Source organism: Lates calcarifer, linkage group LG10, assembly GCF_001640805.2.
Source record: "Lates calcarifer isolate ASB-BC8 linkage group LG10, TLL_Latcal_v3, whole genome shotgun sequence".
NCBI lineage: Eukaryota > Metazoa > Chordata > Actinopteri > Centropomidae > Lates > Lates calcarifer.
The window spans coordinates 24,836,444-24,850,369 of record NC_066842.1 but is presented as its reverse complement, the minus strand read 5'-3'; the positions used below and the strand labels follow the sequence as shown (position 1 = coordinate 24,850,369).

The 13,926-nt window shown below is 39.2% G+C and overlaps 1 protein-coding gene across 9 annotated transcripts in view; it reads right to left on the bottom strand.

The window, feature by feature from the left end:
- Positions 1–13,926, bottom strand: part of ndrg4 (NDRG family member 4) — a 51,000-nt gene that overhangs the window by 19,614 nt on the left and 17,460 nt on the right. For 5 of the 9 annotated variants that reach the window (XM_018704187.1, XM_018704188.1, XM_018704190.1 and 2 more), the window contains 3 exons: positions 10,649–10,739; positions 8,697–8,855; positions 4,236–4,274 (listed from right to left, as the gene is read on the bottom strand). In XM_018704187.1, the coding sequence (XP_018559703.1) occupies positions 4,236–4,274; positions 8,697–8,855; positions 10,649–10,739 (289 nt within the window). Of the gene's footprint in view, positions 1–101; positions 366–4,235; positions 4,275–8,696; positions 8,856–10,648; positions 10,740–13,926 lie in introns of those variants that run through there. The other 4 variants (XM_018704195.2, XM_018704196.2, XM_018704189.1 and 1 more) reach the window with 3 other exon arrangements.

Genomic DNA, 13,926 nt, shown 5'->3' with positions numbered 1-13,926 from the left:
AACACACTCTATGAATAAAACACACACACACACACACACACAAAAAAAAAAAAAAAAACACTCAGACACAGTATACATCACACATCCTTTCTGCCACTCACCCCATCCCAGCATTCAGGCATGGCTCCACAGTAACTGTACTCTCAGCAAGAAGAAGAGGAGGAAGAGGTGCAGACAGGAAGACACACAGCCAGTCCTCTCCTGTTTTAAGGGACTAGGTCCTGGTGAGCTCTCACTGTCGGATGCAGAGCTGATAGTAGATGCTGCAGGCTGCTGCAGTGTCTTTATGCTCAGCACTACTCCCACCCAGTCTGTTAGGCTCAGAGCTGCTGCTCTTCCTCCTCCCTTCCCCCTCCCCTTCCCTTTCTCTTTATAGGCACCAGTAACAGGGGGTGGAGCAGGTTGGAAATGACTGACTAACAGGGTTGCCTCGCCCATAGGATTGGTCTACTGTCTTGTCAGTCTTTACTCTGAAGGTGCCCTTTCTCTCTCTCATCAGCATCAGTCTTTTAGTTGTGATCTGTCTCTGATTAATTGGCTCTCTGTTTTTCTCAGCAACTGCTGCTATTCATAAATTAGCCCTAATGAAGCTGAATCCTTGGATGAAAAATATTAGGCGACCATGGCATGATTATCATGACATCCTCTTCACTTTGCCTCACCAAAAGCCAACTGTGTTGCTACAGACTGTACCAAGACCAGAATGAACCAGAACACACTGGCATTTAGAAGTTCAAAATCTTAAATTTTGATGAACTTAGACATGCATTTTTTCATAGGTGACTTGTCTTAGCAATACTGACCTTAAGGAACAAAGAGTGTGTGTCTAAAATAAATTATAGTGTACTATATTTATCGTCTGCCATTCTACTGGAGCGTCAAATTGAAAATGTGTGATATTTAGGCTTTCAATATACTGTAGTTCCTTCAGTCTCACATCTTCTTTCTGCTAATAGTTTCACAAAGCAGTGTATTGTATTTTATAGATGCAAATATTACAGTGGTGTGACACCACACCAGTCATCAGGGATAATGCAAAAATAATTTAAAAGAGTCCTCAATCACATTTCATTACTTACTGCAGAGTAAACTATGTATTGTGAAGGGATATTGAATGAGTGAACAAACAAGCGATTTTGGATACGGCTCCAGCTCCAAGTCCAAAATGGAGGAAGCTATGATATCTTATTAGCTGTGTGCTACCATTCTTCATCTGTTAGTGTACCGTGGTCCACATAAGGTTTTTTTTTGGAGTTGATTATATAAACAAATATTTTGAATTAAGCCTATGACATAGTAGCCATTGGCAACTGGACTAACAAGTTAAAAGTAAACAGCAGTAAGCTTGGAGGACTTTTTCACTCTTTAGTAATTCTTCATTTAATAAGATGATGTACAACCCTTAGAACAAAACAACAGAATGGAGTAAATAGCCAAGTAAAGAGAAAAAGAAAAGAAACTCAAGGAGTAGCACCACATTGTTCCCAACTGGCTAGTGTGTTAGCAGTTAACTTGCCAGCTACAGTAGCAAGGTAGCCAAGTTTTTTTCCTCCAACTACATCACCCATACTCATGATATCGTCTGAATGCAGCATAATTCTATTGTTAATTTGCCATTTGATAAATGATTTTAATCCCCATGCACATTGCACAGGTGACCTTTTTTTGTTATTACTATATGACAATATTACCTGAGCTCTGTATTGTGAATCTACAACAACACTTTTCTGTTTAATCTTTTTGACAGGTAGATTATGTTGTATCTCAATCATGTGCCAGCTGGGGTTATAATACTGTTACCTGAATTGCCGCATCTGAAAGAATTGGGGTTGTCAGAAATGCCTCAGCTGAGGAGGCAAATCCTGCCAAACCTACTAAACTACTGTTCATTTTGCTCTGGGCCTTTAATTCATAAATGTATCTCCACTTTAAATAGAATATCATATTAAGGTTTTTGGAAGGATGAGAAGTGTACGTATATATTCACATGGTTGTAATGGTGTCTGAATGACTATCCTGCTGACTACAGTGTGTTACTTTTACTAACACACACATGCTGTCTCCCTCACCTTGATCTCTTTGTCAGTCAGCAGTCCAAGCCTTTATTCCTTTCATTTCAACCCATATGCCCCCCTTCTCTCTCCCTCTCTCCCCTCTTTTCTTTGTCTATCTATTCCCCCTTTCCTCTTGACAGAACACTCAGCATGCTGACTCAACTTGAAGCGATGCTCTTTGCTTGCCCTTCCCCTCTCTTTCTGACTTTGCCCCCTTGTACTTCACAGAGGCCCCTGCATTGTTCCACCTGCTTTAAACATACAATCTCTGCCAGCAAGCATTTGACAAAGAGTGATGGACAGAGGGGAAATTTGAGATGATTCGAACTGATATCAAGGAGTTTTAAAATTAAAATAAATTTACACCAAAATACACTCAGACCTTAAACTGCAATATTTAAATGTAAGTTCATGAAATACCCAACCTTGGATATTCTTTAAGATCCATTACTTTTGGTGATCAAGCACTAATTGGCAGCACGTGTTTATGTAAGCATGTGGTGGCCTCCTTGGTTAACCTTGATTGGAATGTGTTTCAGAAAAACCTGGAGCTAGACATTGTTTCTCTACTCAGAGAAGCTGGGTTACATATGTACCCTTCCATTCTCTATCGTGTTGAGACTATCTCTAAACCCTACATATTCCATATGTATGGAGACTCTGTAAGACACACCATGTGGAAACCAAACAGAACCAGTTGCTTTGGAAGAAGCATAAATGACTGGTTGTCCAAGGCAATTCAGTTTTTTAACACACTAACAACTGGTCTGTTGTGCTGTGGCATGTTCCAAAAAGGTACACCATTCAGGGCCTGACAGGGTACAACAGTGACTGCCCACTTAACCCTCCTTCACTGTCCTGAGGAGGATGGAAATGGTGCAGCTGGACATACTGGCTGGTATGGTATTCCAACCACCATAGCTTAGAGCAACACCACAAACACCATTGAGAAACTATGCAATAAGTTTGCAACAAACCTCTGGCAGTTTCTGAGGCCCCACACAAATGCCACAAATTGGGGGACGCCTCCAGCATTTCCTGGAGGAAGTGGAGGATGTTGTGTGTCATGCAGGAGAGGGGATACAATCCCATGGCTTGAAAGACATGTGTGACCAAGAGGAGGATTGTCTCTCCCAATGGAGAACAAATGGAGATGAAGGGATTTGGCCCCTATCAAAATGCTGCACTAGGTTTTTGTGGTGTGAACATGGTTTTACTTGGTAAATGGACAATGCTGATGTCAACACACACAGTAAATACCACACTACTCAATACCTAGATACACACAAATGTGACTGCTTGACCATGGAAACCAAGAAATCTAAGAGGCTACAAAAAGATCATCCACCTCAGCTGCTCCCATGAAAAATGCAGGTTCAAGGGATAGGCTACAACACAGTTTCATTTTTATGGATCCCAGGGGATCAGGGAACAGGGGTCTATTTGGATTTATACTTAAACATGATCTTTGGATAATTTGCTATAAGATGATTATACTTAAATAATCAATTACAAATAATTCAATTAACAGCATTTGAAGTTCTCTTTAATGAATCTCAAATACACACAAATTTGGCTGAATAAAAAGAATACTCTGGCAGACAGTTTTGCGATCTGGTACACTGGCATCTCTCCTTGATCTTAATACAAAAGATGTCGACTTGTAATTCCTCACAGTTTTTACTGATGATGCATGCTGCTGAAGTTGTTCATAAGTTGTTTAACTAACAACCTGAGAATTCCCTTGGGCCAACAGGTGAGCTGCATGCCTTAACACATACAGTTCACTAACACTAGAGACAAGTTTACCCATTGATGTCAGGGTTGGCATAGAAAGACAGACATTAAAACTCACAATCTCATCTGCAGATATATTAAAGTGGTCAGTTACGCTAGCTTGCATGTCTTATTCTAGATTTTTTTTACTGCATCCTTAAATATCACAAATCTTTATTATCACCTTTATAATATTAACCCTTGTGAAATTACAGATATCTCCCACCTTCCTCTTTTTCTTTTCTCTGCTGACTCAGGCGGGCGTCACTGTTCGACCAAGTGAGCAAGTACAAAAAGATGACTGACGACAACGACAAATGAAAGATGAAGGATTGAGATGTACTGATAAGAAATGGTAACTGACAGGAGAGAGGGAGGCAGACTCAACACACACACAGCTCATACCTTCCAGTCCCCTACTGGCATCAGCTGTTCACAGCTTTCCTGCACAAAGAGAGAAGCAGAGAGAGAAAACAGACTTTAAATAGACTTGGGGGGGGGGGGGTCGTCTAAACTCACACACACAGACATTTTCCTTTTACAAGGCTGTGTCCACTGTTGGAGCTGAAGGACACAAGACTCAGAGCAGCCCAAGCTGTACAGTGTATGTCCAGAGGCACTTTAGTAGTACAATATATCATGCTTAACTGTCTCTAAACGTACACAGAAATGTATGGTATATATTAAATTTTGCATTAATTGCTCCATTTATAGATCAAAAAGGAGTAAAATTGTACTGTATGCATTTCAGATTATTTAAAGGGGACTCCAGCAATTCAGTGTTGTACTGTATTAAATTGGGCAGCTCACAAGAGAGGAAAAATATAAAGAGAAAAGGTCAAAATTGTTGCCACAGAGGTCAAGCTAGCATGACTTTTAGTCTGTAATCAACCTCCAAAATACTAGCATTACATTTCCCATAATGCAACTATATAGTGACTTTCATCATGACACTGGTAATTGCCATTGTCTGTAAAATTTCACACCACCACTGTTATGCAGACTGTCATCTCAAGCTGAGAAAACCCTGATGGCATCATCTGGGTTATTCTGTCAGACATTGGAAAGCTCCATCCAGAGTCATAGATGATATGATACAACTGTTTTTGCTGTACTCCCCATGATGAATAAACCAATATTGATAGTGGTATAAAATTGGTAGAGTTTTGTGTTTTAACACACCAGAATGAAAATTACACTCTTATTACAGTGTATCTCACTCTAGTAAGACAGTAAAGATGATTTACTAAAGTGCATGTGGGAAACTGGGAGCAAATTAATAGTACAAAGTGAGTAATGATGGTGTTTGAACACAGAATGATAGAGAGTGCAACATCCAGATTCACCCCAAAGCAAATCACCTCAACAGTCATTGACATCTGTAAAGAAAAATTAGCTTGGACATATGATCAAGGCATAAAAACAAATTTTTTATCATCTGGCCAAAGTAATGGGGGGAGTCAGAATCCCTGGGAGCCAGTTTGACTCCTTGACTGCCAAGGCAGATTAAAACATTCAGAGACATTGCTGATGACAAGCTGCCCTCAGTAGATGTGACAGCTGTGCCAGTGCCAGTGCCAGTCAAAGCTTTCCAGTATTTGAATGCTTTGAATATAATCAGATGACATTATTTTGGATGTCTTAAAGAAAACACACTGATCAGCCACAGCATTCATCTGGATGAATAAGTAACCCAATCCCCAGAATCCACAGGACCCAGAGGATCCACTGCCCATGTCCCAGCTGTAGCGTGAATGGACATAAATAATATCAGACAGGGGGTTTTAATGTTGGGGCTAATCAGTGTATGTTCTATCTTGCAGGTGAGGTGCTTTCTTTTTGAGGAATATGGTCTTCTCTGAAGCAATGTATTGAAATAAAACAGGTGTTTTATCTGTAACTAAATGCATACCGGGGCTGGAATATTACCACATGCTTATTAGCAAAATGAAATTTTAACAAATTTTTACAAGTTCACTGATAGTAACCTGTGTTATTTCAACATCTGATTCATGAACTTATTCCTGCTCTGTTTTGTTGTTCCCTTGATGAAGCTGAACAGAGAAGGAACATTTGGACATAAAATAAAGACATGAACATGAGGTTGGACACCAGTCAGAACCACCAGACAGTGGTTTTCACAGTGTTTCCTTGTTAAACATGCACATGTCAGGTCTTAGTTTGTGAGTTCACATAGAAATTTTGGAAGAGGTTTCTGAAAGAAAATAAGGCAGGGTTAGAGATGGATATTACACATACACAAAGTCAAAAGAAACAGTTGTGGATTGAGGTACAGGAAAAAGTTTAAAGAAAGTCATATTTTAGTTATTAGCAATGAAGACTGGAGATAAGGATGGGTGTGGTACTCCAGTGAATGAACAAAATCAGATCAGGGACACATCTAAAAAGTGGGAAAGACATACCTAAAAACAACAGGACCTGAAGTTGCCCTATAGAAGAATATGACGATTTTATATTAATAATAATAGAGACATTAACTTTTCCAGTATGCCACTGTATCCTCACCAGCACACAGCCGGGAGATGTGAGGAGTAGGAAATACAATAAACTGATTTCTCACCTCAACTTAAATGTACAACTGAAAGGGCAGCTTCAGACTCTGGAGTTTCATGCACAAGGCTCTTTGTCTTGGGAGGGAAAATGTTAGTGATGCCAGTATGATGGTCGGACCAGCAGGTGGCACTCTTTCATATGACTCCCACCCCCATCATACTGCATGTATTGGATATACTGCTGCTCACCACGGTAAGAAGGAAGAGGACTTAGGAGCTGGAGTGAGTACTGTGGCATCTAGAAGAAATGTTTGATCTATACAGTTTTTTTTTCTAAAAACCATTTTTGGACATTTTCCACCAAAAACCTTTTGGAAGAATGTGTCCCATTTTGTCTTGTTCTATCTCAGAATAAAGATTTCTAAAACTGAGATTCTCAGTTGAAACAGTAATAAATCAATACAATAGGTAGGCGCCTAGTGCTTGCTCATGGTGGGATCTGTTGGGTTTTTCTCTGTAAATCTTATAAGATAAAGAGTACGGTCTAGACCTGCTCTATATGTACAGTGCCTCGAGATTCTTCTTCTGTTGTGAATTGGCGCTATATATAAATTTTGACTTGTGATCTCTACAAGCTTTGTATTATGTATTATGTATGGCTGCAGAGTGACAGGGTGCTGAGAAGATGTTCTGGATCTAGTTGCTCTCTGCTGGTGTTGTCTGCTCTTATGGTGTGTTTGTGTTGTCTCTGATCCTGGAGTCTCTGTGTCTGGAGGCTGGTTTCACTAATGTAGATTTTGGCCCACTTTTTAGGCTTTTTAAAAGGATCTCTCTGCTAAAAAGGCAGAATTACTGCAACACTAAATTGAGTTCATCAGGTCCAGGAGGATCAGGGACTGAGTTGATTAAGTCTGATCCAAGAGATCCTATGAATGGAGATGTCTAGACAGGGAAAGTAACAAGTACCAGTAACATACATAATTTCTAGGAAACTTCTAGTAGCATGTGTGCCTCATATTGAGGGATACAACACAATAACAATAATCATTCAAAGCTGCAGCTAGTGCTGATAGGCCCTCACACCTATCATGCATGTTGAAGGTGCTGGCTAAGGATGGTACATGTGTGCAAGTCTTAGGTTGAGAGCAGTATTAATTTTTCAAGTTTTTCTTTTATAACTTTTGCTGCTTTTGGAGCATCAAAACTTCACTCCACTTTGGAGTGACTGATACATAACTTTTTTGCATTTTGGTGCCCCCTAGAGATGAAGTGCAACATGCTTTAGTACTTAAGATTCCGTTTCAAATTTCAGGTTGATATCTCAATGCACTCAGGAACTATTGCACATTAAAATGGATGTAAAATGGATTGATGCATCAATCATTCCTTTGATAACTTTTTGTCTGCATTGTCTGTATATGAAGTATACCAAATTTTGTGAAGATGGGATGAACAGCCTTCAATTAATTTGTTTTACTTTGACATTCAATGTTTTTGAAAATGTCTGGAAAATTTGGCATTTCAGAGCAGAAAACCTCTGGAGCAAAGATGCACATGAATTGAGAGAGAATTGAGAGATGAAATTTGAGTCTAAGCTAAGCCATTTTTGAGATATTTGCAAAAACCTCAAACTGATTGTTATGCACTTCCTTGAGGTCACTGGGTGATTAATGCCAGAGTAGTGAATGGAATTTGCAACCCACCTGTCAAGTTTTGCTCTTTGCTGTATGAACACATGTAGCAGAATAAAAAAATATTAAAACACGGGCTGCTTTGCATCCAAGGTCCTATGTCTAAATCCAAGGGGACAGGTGACCACCAACTGGTGCCCATATACCTCAGCGCAGGTGGTTAGTGAAGCATATATGATGACTTTTTGTATTGAATCCCTCAGTGTGCAGGAACACCACTTTTATAATTTGTGAGCTATACACAAGTTTCTACATTTAATATTGGCTGCAACCAGCTCTGCCTAGCTGTAACCTTAGAGATAGCTACAGTGCTCTTTACTGATAGCACTTCGGTACATTTACTTACATGAGATTTTGTATAGGAATTTGTATTTTTACTGTGTAGTACTATTTGTAAATAATACATACGTACAAACATTACGTTGGCTACATTGTCATGTTGGGTGTTTTCTAGTGGTGGATACTAGCAGTTAATCAGCCATTCAGATTTTCGTGGTTTTTGTGTAATGGGTTAGTTCTGTTCTGTATATCTCAAGTGTCTAATGTTCAAGTTGTCTGCTCAGCTGAACTCTTTTTGAGTTGTGTTGTGTTGGCTCTGTGTGTGTGAGTCAGTGTGCTGGCAGTCAGATTTTTCTGCTTGTTTGGGTGGTTCTGGTAGTTACCGGGAGGACCCCGCTGGTACGACGGCGAGTCTGGCGGAGCCAGTGCCGTGCGATGACATGCCAGCGGTGACTGGGGCGGCTGGGGGGGGAGGGGTTGTTAAGGGGTGCAGGGCTGGCAGGGCAAGGGAGCCCCCCTGATGCCTCATCTCCTTTATCCTGCTGTGTTGTGAAACAACAAGCACAAGGTGGTTATTGGGTAACAACCAGAGCAGACATAGCAGCAACACATACTGAACATAAGAATGTGATATAAATCATTCATGTTTCATTTTCTGATGCAATTTCATGGAGATCTTAGAAATGCACTCAGGCTGAAAAAGAGGAGCAAGTTGTACAAGTTTTGGAATATTTAAATTGTGCACTGTTAACAGTTTACTTGATAGCATAACAACATTACCTTTGTTGTACTTTTACCATCACCAACTGTCATTCAGTGAAATGGAGTATTCATGCATATTCATTACAAATAAAACAGGGGTACATTTTTAAAAACACTGCTCCAAAGTTGGACCAAAGGACCATTAAATTGTCTTAGTATTTACTTATTTTAAAGAAATACCCAAAACATTATAAAGAGTGATATATGTTGTATATTTTTAATAAAATGACCAAAATGAACAATTTTGTCCTTTTTGGACATATTTGGACAATCCAAATGCACCACTATCAGTTTATTTGTTCTTTTAAATGCTGAGCATAATGTCTGATATTTTAAGTAATTCAAATCAATTTCAGCAAATAAAAACTAAAACTTGACTGCTTTTAACCATCAGGATTAAACGTCTATTACGTCTACATGAACTGAATGCAGCATTAGTCTCAGTCTCTTCCTGTGAGTCAGACCAGAGTTTTCCCAGTGTTTTGTGCCAGGAGGTAATCACTCAGTAACTGCTCTTAAAGGTCACTAACATACTGTTGCACCAGAGCTACAAGCTTAAAATGAGCTGGGAGATGAGAGAGGTAGGAGATAAAACTGCAAATGTGTCTGAGCTGAAGTCGTCATCAACAGAACAATGAAATGAGTGACCCACTGAGTCACGCAAACATGTAACTGGATCAATGGAGGTAGCAATTGATGGCCTTGATTATTCACAAGCAGAGGGTCATAATGAGAAGGCCTAATGATCTGTTGATGAGCTGATCAGTAGCAGAATTAGTCAATCACATTGATCTACAACATATGCTACTCCTAATAAGCTACTTGGTCAAAAAAACAAAACAAAACCCTGAACTACTGCATGTCCTGGGAGCATTGCTTAATTTCTGACACAGTGGCCATGTGAGTCATGATTAACAGGTTTAGTCAGTGGCTCCATTCGCTGCTTTCACATTGATTCCTCCAGCAGAGATAATAGGCTTGTCATAAGCATAAGAATATGCAACAATATGCACATCTGTTCTGATATGTTGGATCAACCACCCTCTATCTACTTTTTCTCTGCTCCATTCACACACAACTCGAAAGACTAACAACTAACCCTATTCACTGAGAAATGGCTGTTTGAAATATTTAAAGAGAAATGAGTGTTTTCCAGTCACTCTTCAAGTCACTTTTCAAGTTAATCTGGCGAGTCTCCACCATTTCCATAATTCCTGCAGTAGGAGGCTCTCAAACATTCAAGAGCTCCGGATTCAGCCACAACCTGTTGCTTAAGTAGTGGGTAAGTGGACTGGAATAAGTGGCCTTTATATAACCACCCACTGCCTACCCACCTCTCTCTCTCAGCTTAAGCGAGCTTTCATCTTTTCATAGTTTTGTTATCGCAGTCATGGTTGGATCCTCAGCTGGTAAACAAGCACATTATCTATTTATAAGCCATCCCAAACATGTCTGTGTCTGTCAAGAGTTTCAGAGTAGTTCATTCTGCACACACTAATCAGCATATAAGCACCCAGACAGGACGGTTAATGGTACAGAGGATCCACGTGGTAAATAAAGCAGATGGACTGACCATGTCTGAGTCCACTCCTCTCTGCTCTGGCAGCAGGGGCTTCTCTTCCGTGAACTGCTGCTCCTTAATCCCTGCCATCCTGGATAGCAACCTGCAACACAATCACAAACACAGAAGATTACGCTTCATGTATGACCTTACAAAAAACAGAATCATCTGCATTTGTATTTGCTCCCAGAGAGATTCATGATGATGGCAGTACTGTTTCAGTGACATCCACAATCAGATGGCTAATAGAATATTGTGTTCTACTGAAGTGAACTGAGCAGCTGACAAATGAGGAACTGATTGGAAATGGAGGAGATGGAATCAAGATGGGGATCAGTTTCACTGCTTTACTGAAAGATTTATCAGTTAAAAAACATTTATGGTACAAAACACATCAGAATAAAAACAAAAGTTACACAACCAACAATGCTTCAAATTCAGACTACAGTAGAAGTAAATCCTCCTCCTAATGAAAGATGCTCTGTGGAGTTTTCTTGTTCACAAAGTTGTGTTTACAGTCTTTGTTAATCACAAAATGCATTATGGGTGTCCCTGATGACTAACAGAGTTGCTAAGTGGGAGGAGCAGTTTGTTATGTGTTTTTTCCCTTTCTGTATTGAATTTTCCCTTAAAAGATATCCTCAGTGTTACTGTACATATACACAAGGGATTCTGCAGGATAATGTAACAACCCCATTAGATCATGGCTTTGTTTGTTATAAATTTGGCCAAGTGGACAAGCCTAAACAACGCAAGAGCTGTGGCTGCTGTCACCATAGAGAAGAGGCTAGTCAGATGTGGAATCTGAGTGCCATAGTTGTTGAAATCACCCGCAACTGATGTAGAATTTAAAACTAATTTAATTTCAAATTCAAGTTGTGTTTTCTCAGCACCTCAGTATTTAGTTTCCACCCTCCATCACCGGCACACAAAACCTGTGGTGAATGCATGTCCGTCCTCATTAAACATTTGCAATTCGGCATTTTGACGCATATCGGCATCGGTATTTTTCAAAATCCGACAGCCGATAAGAGATCAATTTAATACTGGGTTATTTTGGCTCTATTTATTATATTATTTTGGCTCTCCACCCACAGCACCATCTGATTGGTTACACGCAGAGCCACGGCATGGATAACAGCCAATCAGCAGTGAAAGCTGTGCATGCACAGTGCTCACACACACGGGGAGAGGAGAAAAAGTTTGAACTTAAAACAAAGATAAGTGAAAGATAAAATAACATTTCAGTTATACTGAAATTTTGGAAAACTTTATTTACTGTAGAAAACTTTAGGAAGCTATTTATTTTTTTAATTTTTCATTTAACAATTTAATTAATGCTGCTGAGCCTGGGAGCTCCCTGCATTTTTTGTTAGAATTCTTAGACAATAGAAGATAAAAAAAATTAAAAAAAAACCTTTAACAAAGCTGTTTAATAAACATATGCTTAAAGGCATTTAAACAAAGTTAAGTGTTGGTGTTTGTGTTGTTCAAAATTTTGACCCCAATATTTTCACTTTTACTGCAAATGAATATCAGCTCCAAATATCGGTTTTCGGCCTCCTTGACTACTAATAATTGTTATCAGTATCGGCCCTGGAAAAACCCTATCCGTCTATCTCTAGTTGCATTGCTGTGTTTCTTGGTGTAACACAAACAAAATGTGGACAAACTCATATCATAATTGCTCTGTTACAGAGACCTGCAGTGGTCACATTTTTTTTTTTAAATTGTGTGACCAAAACAGCAAAATGTTCTACAGAATTAATCAAAACATGTGCATGAAATCTCTGGGAGGTGAAACCCAAAATGAAGAGAAGCAACAAAAAGTTTGAACTGAGTGATCTTTTTCCCCCAAAAGTTTAAAGAACAGTATCCACCAAAACACAGTTCAGTGATGCTCTAGTTTGTAAGGCAACAAAGACAGGGTCAAAACTAGAGTAGACATAGATGCTTACTGACCAAGATTGTTATGGAGCTGGGAAGTTCACTACCCCCAAAAATAACAAAAGGTCTGAGGCTGTGCTGAGATCTAGTTGAACTGGCCTGTTATACACAACTACACTAATATACACAGACACATCAACACACACAAAGAGTGAGGTCAGACAGTGTCAGTCCAGCAACTCTGCTAGACGATGATATCAGTCCACCAACACACTTAGATAAACAAAACGCAAACATGACCACACACAAAGTCTCGGGCTGAGTGAGCTTCTGTTGAGACTACATCACCTGACTGAGGTACTGTTGGCCTCAGTGCTACAGAACGGTAAGATTTACAGTGATTTTTAAACAGTGAATAACACTCAGGGACTACTTTTCCTCATTTAATGTGAAGTTAAAGAGATGGCAAACAGACGTGTGTGTTCAAATAAGAATAAATATGAGACTGATTACTGCAAATTATTGCTATTTGTTTTTTAAAAGTCCAATAAGCCCCATCACCCTTCATTACTATTGCCACACCTGTAAAGCTCTTCATTTTTGCAGTCATGACATGAAGTCTACAATGATGATAGTGAAATGTTTGCCACTGGAAAATTAACAGTAATTTCTCATTGAATGGGATTTTGATTTCAGATAGAAGTAGACAAAAGTAGGCTTTTCCAACAAATCTTCCTCTTTATCTTGTGCCATTTTTTCTTTTTCTGCAGCCTCATTTGTCCTCTACTGTTCTCCTCTCTCCAGAAATGATTAAGCATAATCTGTGTTTTTATCCAGTACCATTAAAGAGAGACAGTCATTTTCAGCAGCTGATGGAGATCTTATTTGTGAGTGTCACTTACAAGGCAAAATGCATATTGTTTTTTTATTTTCCTTCCTTTTATTTTTTATTATTATTATTTAGCCATATGAGAGCATTGCATTAAGCTGCAAACACAACACTGACAAATCATCATTTTATGAAGTTGTTACATGGAGAATGTGTTAACAAGCAGTTGCCTACTCATACATTTAACAGGCATGGCTACCCAACAGTGTGTGTCCAATATCTCTTTTCCTACAGGAAATACATCAAATGAAACTTCACTGTGTAACATATACACCTGGTGCCTGAGAGATTGTGAGCATGAAGGATGCCTGCACTGCCTCTGACAATGAAATTACCGATACAGTTTCACATTTCCATCATTAAATGTAATTTCATAGCTGTCTGTTTGTTTTTATAATATCTGACAGTACACAAGCACTGAAAGACAGACCATTAAGGTGGAACTTATGTTTAATTTAATTCCTATTTTCTCACATGACGTACTACTGTAAAGCATTTTGACACAAATGAACAA